Source organism: Corvus hawaiiensis, chromosome 1 (assembly GCF_020740725.1).
Source record: "Corvus hawaiiensis isolate bCorHaw1 chromosome 1, bCorHaw1.pri.cur, whole genome shotgun sequence".
Lineage (NCBI taxonomy): Eukaryota > Metazoa > Chordata > Aves > Passeriformes > Corvidae > Corvus > Corvus hawaiiensis.
In genome coordinates, this window is record NC_063213.1 from 56,524,881 (window position 1) to 56,543,805 (window position 18,925).

General features: G+C 35.3%; 1 protein-coding gene across 3 annotated transcripts in view; it reads right to left on the reverse strand.

Annotated features, from left to right (window-relative positions):
- Nucleotides 1-18,925, reverse strand: part of VPS50 (VPS50 subunit of EARP/GARPII complex) — an 84,879-nt gene that overhangs the window by 41,961 nt on the left and 23,993 nt on the right. For all 3 annotated transcript variants that reach the window (XM_048305471.1, XM_048305479.1, XM_048305463.1), the window contains 7 exons: nucleotides 18,490-18,532; nucleotides 15,634-15,732; nucleotides 12,507-12,647; nucleotides 9,246-9,381; nucleotides 4,513-4,610; nucleotides 3,723-3,817; nucleotides 2,978-3,076 (listed from right to left, as the gene is read on the reverse strand). In XM_048305471.1, coding sequence (XP_048161428.1) covers nucleotides 2,978-3,076; nucleotides 3,723-3,817; nucleotides 4,513-4,610; nucleotides 9,246-9,381; nucleotides 12,507-12,647; nucleotides 15,634-15,732; nucleotides 18,490-18,532 — 711 coding nt within the window. The remainder of the gene's footprint in view (nucleotides 1-2,977; nucleotides 3,077-3,722; nucleotides 3,818-4,512; nucleotides 4,611-9,245; nucleotides 9,382-12,506; nucleotides 12,648-15,633; nucleotides 15,733-18,489; nucleotides 18,533-18,925) is intronic.

Below are 18,925 nucleotides of genomic sequence, written 5' to 3' on the forward strand. Positions count from 1 at the left end.
ATAGACACCTACAATTATGCAGAAATACTGGACTTTTTTTCCTCTGTAAACTGTAGAAAGCAATATAATACATACAAACCCTCTACTAGCAGCACAACAGCTTTCAAGAGCTCACATAGGACAGATGCTTTTTTTCAAACACACTGAAGCCAACAGAGAGCAAAGGGAATTGGACAGAACTAATATTCTACAGACGTCTCAGCTTGTCAGAGAAAAAAAAAAGTTAAATGGCTATAAATCTCTAATTTTCTTCATAGCTTAATTTTACTTTGGTATCAATACAGTAATAAGGAAAAGTAATCAAGCCATTACATCTCTGCATTTTTTGTACTCTGTTTTTAATCACTAGAAAAGCCTCCACTCTGTCATAAGCAGAAATATCTTTAATAATGAAAAAATTTTGCCACATAAGTGGAACACACATAGGAAAAGACAGCAATGAGTGCTTTTTGGGATCATATTGCTCTATCTTTTCTTCTTAATATAGGGCATATTGTTTCGTTTAACAAGGAACAGTTGGTAAATTATGCACTGGGTTTCTAATCAGGCAATAAAATATTCTAGCAATACCACAACTTCAATAATGAACTACAACCACCACTAAAATTAAAATTTGCTTGCCACAATGAGATAAGCAATGTGTTGAATTGTGCTGCATCTATTTAAATTCACCAGCTAAATACAAATAGACTACAAGTGCTATTTTCAGGGCATTGAGAACCCATAGCTTGCAGATCTTCTCACAGTAAAGCCAACAGAAACAGTAGATAGAGATGCTGTGAAAACCAGCATTACAGATTAAAATTCTTTGTGAGGGAGACTAAGGCAAAAGAGTCATAGAAAAGCAAACATTTAAAAGCCACACAACAACAGGTTTTGTAGCATTTCAAATCTGAAACTGAGGTTCTGACAGTATTTGAATAAATGCTCTAAATTTTCACCAGCATATACGTCTAGAAAGGGGAATGCATGAAGACCTGATGCATTCATTCCCTGAAAAGCTTTAGTGATCAGACACACCTTTTTACAAGTGTATCAGTACAAAAAGTAAATTGCATTTCAAAAATCACCTTACTGATGCTCTTTGCCAAAAGCCCATTCTGATTTATCAGAACAATCAATTTCCATCCAAAAAGAAAAGCCTTTATGTATGCTCTAGTACTATGTTCCCTTCTATGTTTTTTGAAACACATGGCCAATTCTTTTCAATATTTTCTCCATGTTGGCCGTTCTCTATAACACCACACTGGCTCAGGAGGCCACGTATGTCAAATTACAAAAACAAAGAACTGATTACTCCTGGACTCTAAGCATTTCAGCTCTGTGTAGCTTTCATGTACTAATGAATCCTTAAAAGCACTACTGCTTTTTTTTTTCCCCTCCAATTAAATACCCAAGAGGAGTGAAAGCCACATCGGCTTGATCTGAAAAGGCAAGATGCTTAAAGCTTTTTTTTAATACAACCTAGGGGATACAGCTCTGAGACAGGGGTTTTTTATATTTTTCATTCTGAGGATGAAAACATCATTCAATTAATCTTCACAATACCCATGCAGCATAAAACATGTAGAAATTATTAAAAGGTCTCACATAACTTAAGTCATGTCAATAAATATTTCATGTTCTTTTCACAAGAACTACATTATCCTAAAAAACACAAGTTATTTCAAAAAATTATTATTTTTATACATATTCCATCAATGCTCCTTAACCTTTATTTTACTCAAAGATAATTCAGAAAATTAGTCTATGAGTCCTTAAGCTGTTAAGCAAAACCGTAACAGTAAAAATGATATTTACTTAACCCAATAAGGCATTAAGTGGTAAGTCAGTGTAGGAAAAGATGGTTAGGTAGACCAAAATCAGTTCATGAAATTCAGTTCAGGATTCAGAAAAGTTTCAAGAAATAAAAATAGGTGCTATCTCTTGACAAGACATAATGTGGATCTGACTAAGGCTCAAGTTTTTCAGACAACTCAAACTGAGGTCTTCATCAAATGTCCAGAAAGAATTCCTAGCTACAAACTACAAAAGCTGGAAGAAATTCCAAACCACATTCTGATCTTCTGAATTTAGACACTGCTTCATGTTCTCCTGCCCTAATTTTCATACTTTATACATTTTAGGCAGAAAGTCTCAGACTTTTCAAATGGGTCTGGATGTATTAGTTGTGTGACAGCTCCCAAAAAACAGAGGACAACAGATCAAGACTAGGAAAATAAGCATTTCTTAGAGCATGGAGTGCTGTATTTCTTCTCATATCTTCCTAGCTTTTTACATGCAGAAAGAACATAATGCTAGACAACTAGAATTAAAAAGTTATCAATGACACAAACCAAAACATTTGGAAAATCAAGACAACTAAAACAAACAAATAAAAAGACAAGTCTTGAAGCTTTCATAGCCATATACATATCTGAGTCCAGAGAATGCCTGTCCACAACAACACATGACTGGCCTCAGATATGACAAGAGCTGACTGAAATGTAATTTAATCCTGCCAATGAAAAAGCTGTGAAAACACAACTCAAAAGGATGGACTCAGTTCTAAATACCTTATTTGATGCAAGACAGAACTGCATATTGAAAAAAAGTATTTCATAGTCATACATGATGAGTCTCCTTAAGCAATAGCATAGAAAAGGAAGTCACAATTTTGCTACAAGGTATGGACTTCAGAGGCATTCCTCCTCAGGATGCCAGGAGACAAGAGGCAACCTAAAAAACTACTGAAGTTCTACATAAAAAAGCTTTTCACCTTCATCTGGCTTGCCTGCTTCAGAGCTATGGTTTCCCACAAACACGGTGGAAGCAAATGCTTCTCTATCCTCTTCCCTTCTGCAGGCTTCAGAGCCTTATTCTCATCATGAAACATACTCTGTCATCCCACATTATGCAGTGGAATTCCTTTGGAAAGCGTTTACCCAACAATAATAAACGTCATTAGAATCATTCACTGCACATGTAATTGTCTCACCTGTGGTATGTTTTGAAATAATTAACGCTTTGTTTTCTGATAGATTCTTGCAAAACTTCAGACTTACTGCCACAAAATTCTTCTCCAACCTGCATCAGCCTAGAGTAATAAAACAGAGTTTAGAAATATTTATTGATTTCTTAATACTGGTGTTCCAACTGTGAGTGTACAGGTATCTTCATAAACGGAGAGCATCAGTGTTACATTGTAATGTTAAGGTTGCATTCCACAAAAGTCCATGTCTCATTTTCCTTCAAATCCTATCATTGTGTATCATACAGAGAGAGACAAAGAGCCATAGCAAAATAAACGTATTTCTGAGAGCCCACTACACAGGGAAAGCTGTCAGTTCACAGTCTCAATCTGTCATTTTATTACCAAAATAGAAGGCTATAATATTGTACAGGTTGGCAGTACCACAGTATTTTTCTGCTCAACTGAGACTCCTTCTAAAAGCTCTTAGAAAAACAATCATTAGACCTGTGCATCCCAAACCTTAAAGGGAGACAGTACTGAAATCGTATCATGCTTAAGCACTACTTGGGAGCAAAGCAGTTTATGCTACCTCTCCCAAATACATCCTCATAAACTCTCACAATAAAAAAGAATTGCTCTTCAAGCTACCAGCACATTTGAATGAAACTGGCATCAAAATGCAAGTATCAGCCTTAATCAACAGTGCTATCTTATCAGAGCTCAAGTTTGCAGACATGTACTGAAAGGTCTTACGACCACACCAGCATACCTGCTGATAATATCAAGTACAAATATGAAGTCGTCGTATTTGAAGTTAGACAGATCTGTTCCCAGAAGATACGTTTTCACTTTCAATTGAACATCCTGCAAAACACAAACAAGTGTTTGTATACTTAATACACTGAAGACAAAAAGTGAAGGTTTGGATATCTGGTTTATTAACACTTTTTGGTTTCTTGCACTTATAAATTCTTTTTTCGAGATTTAGCGTAGAATTCTATTTTCTATAACATGGGTAATTTCTCTAAAATAATTTTATAATCAGTGTCTTTAGCACTCTATAACACAGAGTCAATCCTAGATGCTTTATTGTCAACACAAAAACAGAACTCAGCTTTTTCATCATACATTTTGGGTGACACTGCACATCAAACTGATCCAGCAGTCACACCAGGAAAACTGTGAAACCAGGCAGGTTCACAAGGCTTCAGGTTCTTCATAGCTATGGTTATACCAGAAATATAAAGCAGTATACAGAGAAAAGCACATGATAAGAAAATAGATTGTGTGGCAGCACAAAGGTTGAAAGAAATAGAATCAGACTGAAAGTCCTGTTACTGTGTTTTGGTATCTTGACTGAGTTTGGAAGCATTGCAACCACTGAGTCATAGAAATTGCATTTCCATGGTCTTGATACATGCAAATCAAAACAAATCACTTTAAAAAAAACCTGGAGAAATTTCTTAAGAACATTAGTATAAATATAACTGTAATTAATACCTGAGAGCTGGAAGGGAGGGAATAAATATTTAGGGGGAAACAAAATTCAAAACTCATACCTGCCATATTCGTGAAAGCCCATGTTCCAATTTCTTTTTTACATAGTTGCGGTCAAAACTGTTCTCTTCAGTCCCAATCACATTGTTGCCATCTGAAACTTCAAGTTAAAGGCATTGTAAATATTTCCAAAAGCTTTGAAAGTTATCCTACACAGAATCAAATTCCTTAGCTACTACCATATTATCAATTATGCAAACTCCAGAAGAGCTACTTTGCTCTAAACTTTTGAATGGAAATGAATAATGCACATATAAGCATTATATACTAATGCAGACCAGGAGAGTTTCATCACCTGCATACCAAATACCTGTCCCAATACTGTTCCTTAGGTAGCAATGTGCTACAAGGATCACACTGAGAGCTAACTCTGACTGACCTTTGCAGTTCTTCATTACTAGGCTTCACAGCTTTTTCCAGAAAAACTCCTGGTTTAGTTTCACCTTCCTTAGAGAAAAGAGCAATTTTTCATGTCTAATTTTGTTGTCTACTGAAGAAGAGTCCAGAAACATAAAGAATGTACATCTGTCCTCAATTTGTCAGCACTCAGAAATTTTCATCAACAAAGTAAATGCTCTTTCCTTGTCATGCCTTGCCCTGAATCCAGAACTGGCAGTCTAGGTGAATATCATGTAAATATTGTGTGCACCTTACTAAAGAGGCCAGTAAGGAATGGGATGCTGGATACAAGATTTTGACCAACCTTTCAGATGTGTGCAGAACAGACCCTGCAACATTGCCTGGACTACCACATATTTAAGAGAAGGAAAGAAAAAACATTCACTAACGGGAATTGTTAAGACTTGTATCAGACACTGACAATTCAATTAAACCAAAATACACAAGAGCACAGCAGTCTGACCATGTTTTGATTGTATCTTCTTCAGATCATCCAGTGCTCACTGTCAAGTGAGCAGAGTTTCCTTCTGCAACAATCACCAATTACAAACAGCACTTAGCAGTGACTCATTCTCCCAGTCCTAGGCCAGACTCTTTTTAAGTAAAAGAGTATCATTTACATTGTCCTTCTCCCCATCAACCATCTGGTTTCTGATTCGAACCTTTCCAGCGTATGTTTCTCAGAACAAGAACTATTGCCTATTATGTTTATGTAAGTTTAACAGGAACGACAAAAATATGGTATCTTCTACATCTGCACCTCCATTTAAATTATGTGGGGAATATGAATACTGAGAAGGATGCTGGCCTTGCTTGATTTCTTGCAGATGGAGCCATAAGGTGTGTCTGGACATGTTATTAAATTATGAACTTTATCAAACACTGAGAAAGCTTTACCTGCAAGCTAGGGATTACAGTAGTGAACATACAAACACTACCAGAACAACTGGCAAGCCAGTTGAGTTAAAGTGTCTGCCCACTCAGCTGGAACTCAAGAACACAGAACCAGCATAAAAACCAGCCAGAATGTAAAAGCTCCAGTACTGTCAATTGAATAACTCCTCATCAAAATTAAAAACATAATAAAATACAGTTGGGAATTTGGGTTTATATTAGGGATATTAATTTCTTCCAAGGCTGCAAAGCTGTGTTCAATTTTTTCCTGTGTAAAGATATTGAGACTGCTTTTGCAGGTTAACTGAGAATTTACCCTAATAAGTCAAAATGAGATGATGAATGTCTTGTTTGCACATAAAACAGCCTTAAACATAATTCCGTACTACATCTACTGTTGGAGGGCATGCAAAAAAGATTTTACTTATGAAAGAAAAATCATAAAACAAATATTACCTACTGCCTACATAAATTATAATTTAGTAACTGTACCTAAATATGCTCATCTTCTGAAAACAATAATTCTGACAAATGCATTTTCCTGATCTTCCACAGAAGATTAAATGAAACATAAACAGAAAGAATAACCCAAACAGAAAACCTCTAAGTGGATTTAACCTTTCTCAGACTGTCCCAGGAAACAAAACCAGCAATCCTAGCAACAGCACACTCTTCATACATTTCTGCAACCTCCTCTCTTCTAAACTCCTGCAGACTGAAGCCAATCCTAAACAAGTCAGTGCCTTTGACCAGTTCTCTAGATTAAGACCATAGTACCTGTACTCACAAGCTGCCGTTCATGAAGGAATGGTTGGACAGACACTGCAACATAAATGTTATTGTTCACTAAAAAAATCATGGAATATTCTCTCTCTGTCAGTCTCCCAATGCTCCTGGTTTATGGCCAGTCATGCTAGAATGTCTTGTTTCCAGTCTTTGAATGAACTGCACTGCAGCTAATTTCACACATGCAAACACATTAATTTAGGATAACTTCCTTGAAAATCAAGGACTGGACAAGCATTTACACATTCTGCATTGAGGAATTTGGAACAGGTAGAGAACATATAAATATTCATAACTACACATAAAAATAAGGAACAAAACCACCCAGGAGTTATTATTCTAGATGCCTGATTTAAATACAGTAATTCTTCAGGTTTTTCAGTATTTCTCAAAAATTCAAAAAGGCAGCTTTCACCCATAACAAAACGTTTTTGTTTAATCCTTGTATGGTAGAGGAAAGCCAAAAAAAGGAATCAATCAAATCTCTGTCCTCTAGCTTCACTCTTTGAATACTAAGCAGGTCTTGCACAGAATTTACACAGTACTACAAATAAAACATTTTGAAAATTAAAATGGTTGAAATTCAATTTACATCCTACATCATTTTCTTCTTGCTTTTCTTTGAATCTTTTACAGATACTAGAGTTGTTACCAACTTTTACCCCTAGGATTACACTTGTGAAATCAGGAGTTTAAATGCCATAGTGATCATTTTACCACTCACTTTCAGGTCTTCTGTTAAATCATTGTCTCATGAATACATGTAAATTGCATCAACATGATAGTAAATTTCATGGTATGTGAAAATCCAACTGAACCAGGCATGCCCTCACACAAACCAGTGACTTCGAAGTTAACTTTAATTCGAGCAGGAAAGACAAAAATGATCTGCATAGGTCCCATTAAAACTCATTTTCTGTTTGACTTTTTACTAAAAACATAAACAGTGCTCTGACTACAACAAACAGTGTAATGGAAAATTTTCTAGTAAGTAGTTTATTTTCAGGGATGAAACCCCAAATTACAACAATCTGCCGTTTACTGTACAAACAACAAAATCACAGAATAAGTAGCAGCTCATTGAATATGACGTAGAAATAATTTCATGTTATGTTGATAATTTTAGTTTAATCTTACTGAAGAGAAAATTAGTGAAAAAGTTCTACATACAAATACTTAATTCTGTCTTTCTAAGGACTTCTTTTGGATAAGTTTCACTATTAAAATACAAAGAGCTATATAAATAATGTCTTTGAAGTCCAACTTCTACAGTTGTGCCTGTGCCCTAAGATCAAGAGTCCCTTGACACATTTAAGGTACTTTCTCAGAGCGCTGACATTAACTGGGACAATACTGGGACAGCCTTGAGTTCCCAAAATTATAAAAGCCAGACATAGTGGTACAACTATTGCTCCAGTCTATGAGGCTTATTTGAGGAAAAACTTTAGCATAGTCTCTTGAACTGCCTCCCTGCTTCCTTCTGACACACATGCCTTTTTTACAGGAATTTTGCTTTGGCTTTACCACATATCACAGCCATTAAATCAACAAGTATGAAATGAGAATTCCATGTACAGGTTTAATAATTACCGCAGAATGAGCAATGAGTTTTAGAAAAAAAACCAACCAGTAGATATTTACAGTCCCTCTGAAATTATACTGTACTTGTAAAATTCCCTTCTGTGTGCTTTATCATTGCCGAGGTATTTGAAATGTGATTCAGTAGACCTACATTTCAGTTGTACATTATGGCTAAGCCACATCTCCTCCAGAAAATTAAAAACTGAGTGACAGAAGATTAGTAATAGACATACCAAAACACTCCGGCATGCATTTAAAAGCACCGCATTTAAAATTATGCATGTGACTGTATATATCACTTTATTAGGGATATATAGATATATACTATATATATATATATATATATATATTAGGCTGAATAGTTTCTGTAAAAGGCTTTAGAGTGCCAATTATTTTCTTTCCTCAGGGCAGCGCAAGTAACAACACTAAGTGGAACTAGTTTTATAAGTACATATGTGGCTGAATAAGGAGTCTACTGTGGTAATTTTTCCATGAAATAAGTACTTTATGGTACCTGCTTGGTTTTACATCAGCAAAAACCACAGCAAAATGGAAACGAGAGAAGAAAATGTAACTATCTTTTTTAAAATGTAAATGTAAATATTATTGACAATGGGCAATTCAATCAAAACTTTAGAATCTTTCTTCACATAGTGCATCTCAAAAGCAAATATTTCAACTCTGAATTTTACGTCTGATATAGTTATAAAAATTTTCATCTCAAGTAATGGCCTCAAATCAAAAAACAGCTTCAGCAAAAACACATTTTAAAATTTTTTTATTAGCTGCTTTTAAGATTCCACACAATAGGGGAAGGACGTTTAGCTTAAGCACTGTTTAAAATAAAATACTTTATATCTGCTAGACTGGCACATACAAATATTCATTAAAAAATTAACCTTACACTGAAGAGCAAAAAAATCCAGTGAGTGTTTCAGTCTTTACTGCACACTATAAGGAAAAATGCTGAAGGCACTGAGCCAAGACCTCAAAGATACCAACACACAGACTAATAACTTGAGCACAAGAAAAGTTATTTCCAAATATCCAAGTTTTGCTTCCAGAAGTTTCTTACCAGAAGACACAACTGCTGCCTCATCTTGGTCATGGTTCTCATGCCACTGCATCGTTCGGTAGTAACTGAGCATGACTTCCCAGAGGGCTTTGCAGAGATCAGCAAGGCATGGGATGTAGCTGTCTGATGTAATATGCTACAGAAAAACAAAACAGCATTGTGAAACTTCAAAATTGTGTTCATTTTTTGCTGCAGTGACACAAACCATACAAAACTCTCCAAATTCATACAGCTGAGCTGACATACATCAATTTCATTTTTAAACGTATTTTAAGAGGTGACAGATTCCTGATTTTGGTCAACTGATCAAATGCTGTTCAAAAGTACAAAGCGCTTTTGTTAGTGTTTTTTTTTTTTTCCTTTTCTCAATTGGCCTGTATGTTAACTACCTCCTACATTTATTCTGCAGTGACACAGAGAGAGAAGTAAAGCCATGAAGTCTAATGGTCAGCACATCTCACTATCAGAAGGATGCAGCCACCCCAGTGAGTCAGTTCAGTGATACAGACTTTTGTATTTCAGTGCTACAGAGAAGCCCTCCTGGCAAATACCCCACTGGGTTGAATGAGCTCTAAAGAAGTAGTCTAAAAACAAACAAACTTGCTGATTCAGCAATTTTCACTACTACCTTATCAGGAAATGTTACTCTTGCTGTATTTCAGGGCTTTTAGTATGTAAAATCGAAAGTTTGTGCAGATCACTATACTTGAAGACATACTGACTTTCAGGTGGACAGGAAGAAAGGATTACTTACTAAATACCAAGATAATTCAATACAGACTAAGGAAACAACTGAATTTCTTTAAGCTTATACTAGAATAAAGAAAATCAAATCTTGAGACTGAAGCAGCCAAGCTTTGCCCTGCTCCAGCAATATTCAAAAAGAGAAAAGATGTAAAAGCATGGCATATTGCTAAGAAAAGAAACACTCAACAATGAAACAGCAACTCTGAATGTATAAGCACTAACTTTGATAAATGCTTAAGAATTTCTGAAAATATTATTCTTTTTTAAAAGACTCACATTATTACAATATCCAGTATTCAACTTCCAAAAAGATGCAAACAAAACAAAGAAAAAAGCCACTTTAGTCCCCCACTAACCATATACAATGGAAATAAGCTAGATGAATTCATTTTGACAGATTTTGAGAAACACACAGCAGACTATCTGCCTCAAAAGGAATACTCAATTTTATATTATTTCCCTTATTTAATTAGAGTAAGTACTCCATAACCCTTTATATGTTAAGGGCATCCTGGCTTAACAGCATAGATAGCCTGAAGAGGGCTCTCACTAGAACTAAACAAAGGGAAAGAAGGCTCATATTTCAGTCTTAAACAATTTATTCCCCAACAACCGAATGCATGAGATGAAAACCTGCTGTTTTTTCTACAGGAAGTTAGAAATTGAATTGCTATGATAGTTCATCTTATTCAGCATCCTGATTTCACAAATGCATTGCAATAGGTAACAACCAACACCGAACAGCATGGTTTGTAAGAGACCAAAATTTCCCATCTGCAGCCTGTCCCTAAATATCTAATGGTTACCAAGATAGTAAAGAAAAATTTAAAAAGCAAATTTCAATGCAATTACAGCAACATTCATAGTACATTAAAGTCCCAAAGTCTGAGTACCTTCCTTTATACAGAATGCCAGCTATTGAAGGGTCACATAACTTAAGCATCATCTCATTAAGGTTTTGCATAAGTAAAAACAAATAAAAATAATGAGGTAATAATTTTGTAACCATGCAGTTAAAACCACACTCTTTCTGTGTAATACAAAATGTGATATTTCCAAGCACCTGAAAGATTCCTCCACACGCTCAAATATAAGGATAAACAGTAATACACAAACTGTATTTTAGAAGTGGTCAGAAGCAGCTCAGTAGTAGTTTGTAAGTGTAAATAAATGGGCTTAGTATCATTAGCATTATCAAGGAATTATCTGAAGGGCATACAGAATTATAAACCAAAAAAAGAAGAGAAACTTAAAAGAAAAGTTCATTAGAAACTAAGAAATGAAAATAAAACCACTCTGAAGGCTCATAGCAAAAAATGGAAGACTGCAGTCCAAACAACAAAGATCAGGGTTTGCTGGCTTTCTGCAGCTAGAATGCATCTCAGTGAAGTGGAAATACCACCTATCCAGAATCTTACTCATTATGTTCATGAACACTTAAGTCAATTATTTCCAATAAATCTATTTTGCATATCACACTTTCATTTATATGAAGGCTCTTAGATTATGTAAGCTTTTTAAGTCAAAGCGGCACCTCTTTACAATGAAATGTTTTTCAATGCAGATGTGTTGTTTACTAGTGGAATCTACATGATCCCAGGAGATAAGAGAAGTGAAAGAACAGAAAATAGATCAGAATATTAATTTCAATGTCCTTGTGACTGTATTTTAATTTAATAAATTGGAACTGATGGGATGGGTCCTTAAGTTGATGAAGTATGATGAGGGCTTAATCTGTGACTAAAATAAACATCCTAAAGAACATTTACGATACCAAATTGTAAATCAATGTTAGAACCACCTAAAATATCTCGCATTCTTCTTCCCCATAACTGAAGTTTTAGAAAATTTCTCAAAGTGTAACAGTAAAATCACAAGTGAAAATATTAAAGAGTGAACTAAAAATGCTACCCAAACTACAGTAATTCATTCTAACAACATTACAAACTACGCAAGAAGCTGCACTTAAAATTTATACTAGAAGAAAATACATGGATATTTCCAGTCCGTGATCTGCCTATCATCAGGCTTTTGAATCTCAATATTACAGCTGCCCCTTACCCCGATATCAAAAGAGTGAAATTAAATGTGAGGATGAAAAGTGAATGATACAAAGTCAGGAAAAATGGGAAGACTCCAGTTAAATTAGCATCTTTACAAAAATTCTTACTGAAATGCAGTATCAGAGAAATTGTGAATACTACCTAAATGCACTGGAATAAAGTTCAAAGATAATAGTTATTCCAATAACTAGCATATCATACTGAAGAGACACATTTTGAAATGTTGCTCTTTGTTTGTTAGATGGAGTGCAAGTAACTCCAAGGTCCTAAGATTTAGTGCAATCAAAATCAACATTAAGTTGTGAGTAACAAATATCTCAAGTGGCCATAAGTTGTATTAAGAAACTAGAGTAGCTGCAGGGTTAACAACTGAGTGTACTGACATAAGGTACACTTACAACAGTGAAAAAAATCAGATTAAAAACCATACATATATGCAAGAATTACATACTGTACAGAGGTCTTTGTACTGTAACTTCTGAAACTTGGTGTCTGTGTTTCCTGCACACAGCTCCACATATCCAAGGACTACTTGAAACACGGTGTTGTGAATGGCTTGAGTGAAGTGCATATGTAACTGGTCCATTGCTGTCTGAAAGAAATGGAGTAACATAAAATCAAATAGTAAAATTCAATTTGTCATATACCATCACCTTTTAGCCACCATCTTTTAACATAAGTCTGTTTCAGTACTGAACACTTGTAAGCATGTCCTCCAATCTCTGTCTCAAAAATACCTAACACAGATCTTGGCGATATTACAATATGGTCACATAAAAGAGTTCAGGTATTACAAGTAAAACCAGTTTCCTCTGCCATCTTCCCTCTATAATTTCTTTTTTTTGTACATTGTCACTAATAAATATTAATTTTACAGCTATATAATATAGCTAATTATAGAATTTATTCACTTATTTATTTACCCTCCCAAATACTGATAATGTGTCAAAAAAAAATTAGTTGAGATTCATGCTCTTTCTCCCAGTGGAAACACTTCCAACTAAATAAAAAGTATTTCCTTTGCAATCATTAAAATTAAAAGCATGATTACAAAGTCTTCATCCACTTGCCAGACCGAAGAACCCAAAGTAGAATTAAGTATCACAGAAAGGCATGCACATCTTATAAATAAATTTCCTATAAAACTCCTCTTTTTGACAGAAAAAAAAGACATTTGTTTTTAAAAAAAAGACTACTTTTTCCAGCAAAAAGTTACATATACGTACTAAGGACTAATGACTACATAACATATTAGTTTTGCCATAATCATGTCTGAGTTTCAGGTCAGGGTGTTTCCCAAGTGTCCCTGTTGTTAATAAACTGTAACATTATTCCATTTCAGAAACTGAATTTTCTCACTGTTTCAGGACATACATATAATCAGCACATGGTATACAGGAACTGATAAAAATAGTCTTTCATATGCAAGAATAAAGTTATCAGATCCTGCAGATTTGAAAATGTTCAGTTTCACTACTTCATATTTGACATTTTTACCTACTGACAAGAGCTGAGAACTCAATTACTCCATAAGAAATGAAGAAGAATTCTGCTTAAATTCTATTGAAAACAGCCCATCTTCTACAGCTAGTCCTGACTTGAATTAGCCAAAGAAAACAGAATGACAAATGAAATAATGAAAAGTACTGAAGATACCGAAGGATCTTGACATTTTGTTTACTGCAAAGAGGTCAGTATGGGAGATATTTCAATAACAATGCAACTAAATTATTTTCAGGACAAGTTCAAAATACTTACTTTAATAAAAAGAATGTCAAAAACAAGTCACTCTAAATGGAACAAAGCAGGCAAAACCATGCAGTAACAAGTAACACTTCAGTTTTGTCAGAAACTTCACTCCTTTCCAACAAAAAATCTGCCTTTCTCAACATGCCATGCACTTGACTTGGAGCAGTGAATGAATTGTATCCATTTTTGCTCAGTTAATAAGAAATTGCATACAATGCACTAAAAGAAGAAAAAGTCTAATTAATCTTCTTCTCTGATTTTAAGTTGCATTCCAATAGTTCTGCACATTAACAAAGTATGGGAAGATAAATCCATTTCTATCCTATTGCAGAGCTACACTGCCAAGCCAGGAAAAAAAGAACCCAACTTTGCTAGAAAGGTTCTAATTAGAAAGAAGCAAAACAAACAAACAAAAATTTAAAACAAACCCAAGAAAGGCAATCTTATATCAGATATGCTTCTGACATTTGGAAATACCATTAAAAAAAACAAGAATAATAAAACATTAATGGGGTTCTTGTCCTGTGCTCATCAGGGGACAGGTTCTTTGACTTGATCTTTAGCAACTAAATCTTTCTGGGAGAATCTCTTGCCTAAGTAAATCATCACTGTTACACTGGCACCACCACGTGCAGCCTCACTGTGCTATGAACACTGATCACTGACAAAACATGCCTCCAAGACTTTCAAGTCTCCTTACCCTTTCTCTTTACTTCACAGGACCTTGATATTATCTCCCATACTTCAGACCTGCTGCAGAAGGAAACTGGTTGACTGCCTTCTCAGAAAAACAAGCCAGTATGAAGCCTCAAGGCAGTGCACCAAACAGAAGAGAACTCCATCCTATGGGAGAACTTGGGTCTTCTCTTATTTACACAGAAAATGCTCTAAGCGCACACAGATGTAACTTTCAGGACACGTTCACAGTATGTGTCTGACGTGCCATGGGATGTATTTTACTGCAAAAAAACTACCTCCTCACATGTACCATTCCCACCATGTTAAGAGTGCAATATAAAATGGAAATACTCAAGGCAGAGGTTGTGCACAACCCAGAAACACAGACCTAGCTATAAAAAAATAGCATTCACATGACCAAATAGAATGAATAGTGCCAAGAGTAGTACAAACAGAGCTGAAATATGCAACAGTTACAGTTCTAACCTGTCCAAAAGCTACATGTTGCAGTAACACACAGCTTATCTTTAGCAAGTACTGCTAAATTATCTGAGCATTATAAAAACCTCTGTATACTCAGCAAGATCCATCAGCATTCGTGCGCTGGTTTTGGCTGGGATAGAGTTAATTTTCTTTACAGTAGCTATTATGGGGCATGGGGCTGTGTTTTTGATTTGTGCTGGCAACAGTGTTGATAACTTAGGGAAGTTTTAGCCATTGCTGAGCAGTGCTTACACAGGGTCAAGGCCTTTTGTGCTTCTCACCCCAACCCTCCACGTTGGGCTGGGGGTGCACCAGGAGTTGGGAGGAGACACGGCCAGGAAAGCTGACCAAAGGGATATTCCATTACATGTGGTGTCATCCTTAGCAGTAAAAGCTGGGGCAAGAAGACAGAACAGGGGGATGTTTGGAGTGATGAAGTTTGTCTTCACAAGTCACTGTTAACACATGATGGAGTCCTGCTGTCCTGGGGATGGCTGAACACCATCTGACTTTGCCTTCCTACCAAGGGGGAGGAAGCATCCTGCTGTGGGGGGCTAAACTGCCACCTGGGATTAAACCACAACAATTAGGAAAATAAGTTTCCATCACAGTACTCAAAGCTTCATGCTGAATATTCTCTGTAACTTCCTCAGAAGATAAGTACTAACCTGTGTTTTTCCAAGCAGCCTGTAAGCCTGCTGAACCTTTGTATAATGATTGATATCAAAATTCTTGCATATTTTGGAAAGTGCTACATCCAATTGTTCCTATAAAAATGGAAGAAAAAAAGGGTTAAACACTAAATAAAAACAGGCCAAGTAATACATTACTTAAACAACAGCAAGTGAGGATGACATTTATTTAAACAGTCTGATAATTATAGTTGTAAAGTAACCAAGACTGTATGGGACTTGACTGTTTTGAGGTGCTTAAATGTTACTTCTTGCAGTTCTAAGTACTTCAGTGTCAGCCAAAAAGTTCCAGCACTCCCAAGAACAAGCAAGAAAAAGAACATTATTTCACTGAAGTCTAATTTGAAGTGATGTTTACTTTTAGAAGGCCTAGCACCTCAATAAAGAAGTTGGTCTACTTCCACCCCTTAAAAAACCCAGATCTGGGGGTTTCAGCTCAAGCAATTCAGTTATAGACCTCTTAACCCTCTGACTGCATCTCTTAGATGGAACTAACACTATTTGAATTAAAAATTCATTGGCAAGACAGCCATTTATACAACAATCAGTACCTGAGAGAGTCAAAAAAGAAAGTAGACACACAACTACTGGTTTTGCCAGCAGAGCTGTGTCTGAGCATACTGAACAGCTCTGCAATAAACGAAGTTCAGCTATTATGTAAACTAAGTGAAAAAAACTTCCATAGGGTCATGTATTTAATGACTAATAAAGCTTTCAAGAATTTGACTATGTAGCTTAAAAACATAATTCTCACTTAGACGCTGTAATATATTCAGATACACAGCCTAACTCTAGCTATTTTCAACCAACAATGTAAAAAATAAAAGCAGGATGAATCAATAACATACAATAACATACACAGCTAGCAAGTATTTTCTTTCCTTGCTAGATACTAAAGCCATTTCAATTATTATTTAATGATCTTGCAGTACAGTCTTGCTCTTAAAAATAGAAACCACAGTAGATGGGTGTTTAGTCCCCCATGTACTTTTACTTACTCCATTGGAAAATTTTCATGAATTACATCATTAGTCACAAAATATTTTTGGTTTTAATCCTAGAGATTTGGTGGGGGTTGTTTGTTTTACTTTCTTCCCTAAGCCAAATGGTAAAAGGACAAGCAACCTAAAGATTCAGAACTTCTCTAAAACATTACTCAGCAATTTGAATTTCAGCCACATACTGATTTAAAAAAAAAAAAAAATTCCTTCTCTTGTTTCTTGCAGAACAGCTGTACAAAGAGAAAAACTGGGATATCAAACTGCCCATGAACAGAGCTCTTAAACACAGAGAACATTAATCTTTTCAGTTACATTTTTCAATAGTTCCTTCCACTAGCCATCTTGTATTTTATTTGTAACATAGTATAAAAGTAAGTTCTATATTAAAACCTAAATTAAAATAAGACAAAACAAGGAAAAAGGAATGGACTTAAGTAAAGACACTCAACTATTTAAAAGACTCATTATTGAAATCTTAACTAGCAGAATATTATTCTATATTAATATCAGCAATACTCCATGGACCCAAGGATGACTTATGTTTTTCTCCCATATGCACAGGCATAATTCCAGTAGAAAATAAGATACTTTCACAAAAGAAAATAAGATATTTTTATAAATTCACAAGTAATAAAAATCTTGAATGTGATTATTTATCTAGCTGTGAATTGCCCTCACCAACCAATATGGCACATGTTATCATATTTTGGTAAGACCAGAATTTGCTCTTCAAAGCTGTTACTAGAAGGAAGTAAAGATGCATGTCTCCTTTCAAGCAATATCAGTATTTGCCCACAAGGAGAAAATGAGCGTGCTCACTCTCACAAGGCCTGTGTGAGAGTGAGAAGAAAACAGTCAGTCCATCAACTCTTTTGAACCAGACATGCTCTGAATAAAGCACTATCAGAGAAAGACTAAAGGAACAAAAAAAGCTTTGCATAAAAGCTGAAATACAAAGACATAACTGAAGGAAATATACAAAGTTCTAATTTTACAGGGAATTGAATAACAAGGTACAATAAAACATGTCTGACTTTTAGCGAGCATATGACAACAGGTGTAGACAGATGCTGAAGTAGCTAATTCAGGTTCCTGCTAAACATTACATGTGTGTGCATTACATGCATCACAAACATTATACATACCTACATTGCTAGACTTCTTACAAAAAGCTTGCCAAGTTCCAGCTCAAAATTGCTTAGTAGTGGAGTTTAAATTTGAATTCCTCTTTTTGCACCAATTTCCAGCAAGACACTTAACATTTTATATTCATTTGCTTTTGTGATACTATCTACCAACTTAAACTGACCTTAGTTGCACCCTTCACAGCTATTCAAGTCTTATTTCCTACAGCTTAGCACAGACCCTATTCAGCACTTTCCAGTCTGCTGAGCTCTAAAATTTCCTGTGAAATTGTGATCTCTCGTATATCTCATCCAAACCTACTGGCTTGCTGTTAATTTATTTTTCATAACTACTTAGAGAAGTAGTCTAAAGAATTCACAGAAGTTCAGTACTTCAAATGTTATGTGACTTTTTAAATTTGACTGCTCTACCATTTATAGTGGGCACAACTAGTGAACTGGGTCATAACAGGATAATATATTAAAGAGCATTTAGGTTGATTACAGCACTAAATTCTACATGAACAGCAATGGCTACAGCATGCAAAGAGAGTATTTGAAAGAAATGTACACATTCTGTAATTGCTAACTAACAAAATTGCTTTTCTAACTGTATTAGAAAGCTCTATTACTTAGAGATTAAATACTAACACATACTTAGAGGTTAAATATTAACATATACTAAACATCAGTATATTAATTCTTACCTCTATTTGTTCCAAGGTGTCCTGCAGTTTTGAATTTAATTCACTATTGATGAAAGAAAAAAAATGTTTAGAATAAATTATATATATACTGATTATATAAACATTTCAGACCATTTCTTATTTCCAAAAACCCTGCTACTGAGCCACAACATAGTAATTTATCATAAACCATTAAGCTGCTGTTGCTGTGTCAGACTAGCACCATCACACCACTGCTATGTGGAAAAGCACATTATTCTAGGTTTATAATGCAACAGTGTTAAGAGGGCCTAGACAAGACCCCATCCTGCTAGGATTTAACCAAGTATTCAAAGACATTCCCAACCCCGAAGAAACTTCCTTTAAATGCTTTGGTGTGGCACTGTGGTCTACAGCAGAACATACCCAGAAGGGTCAGGACTGTCAAGTCTTTGCAAACTACAGTAATTTTTATTTG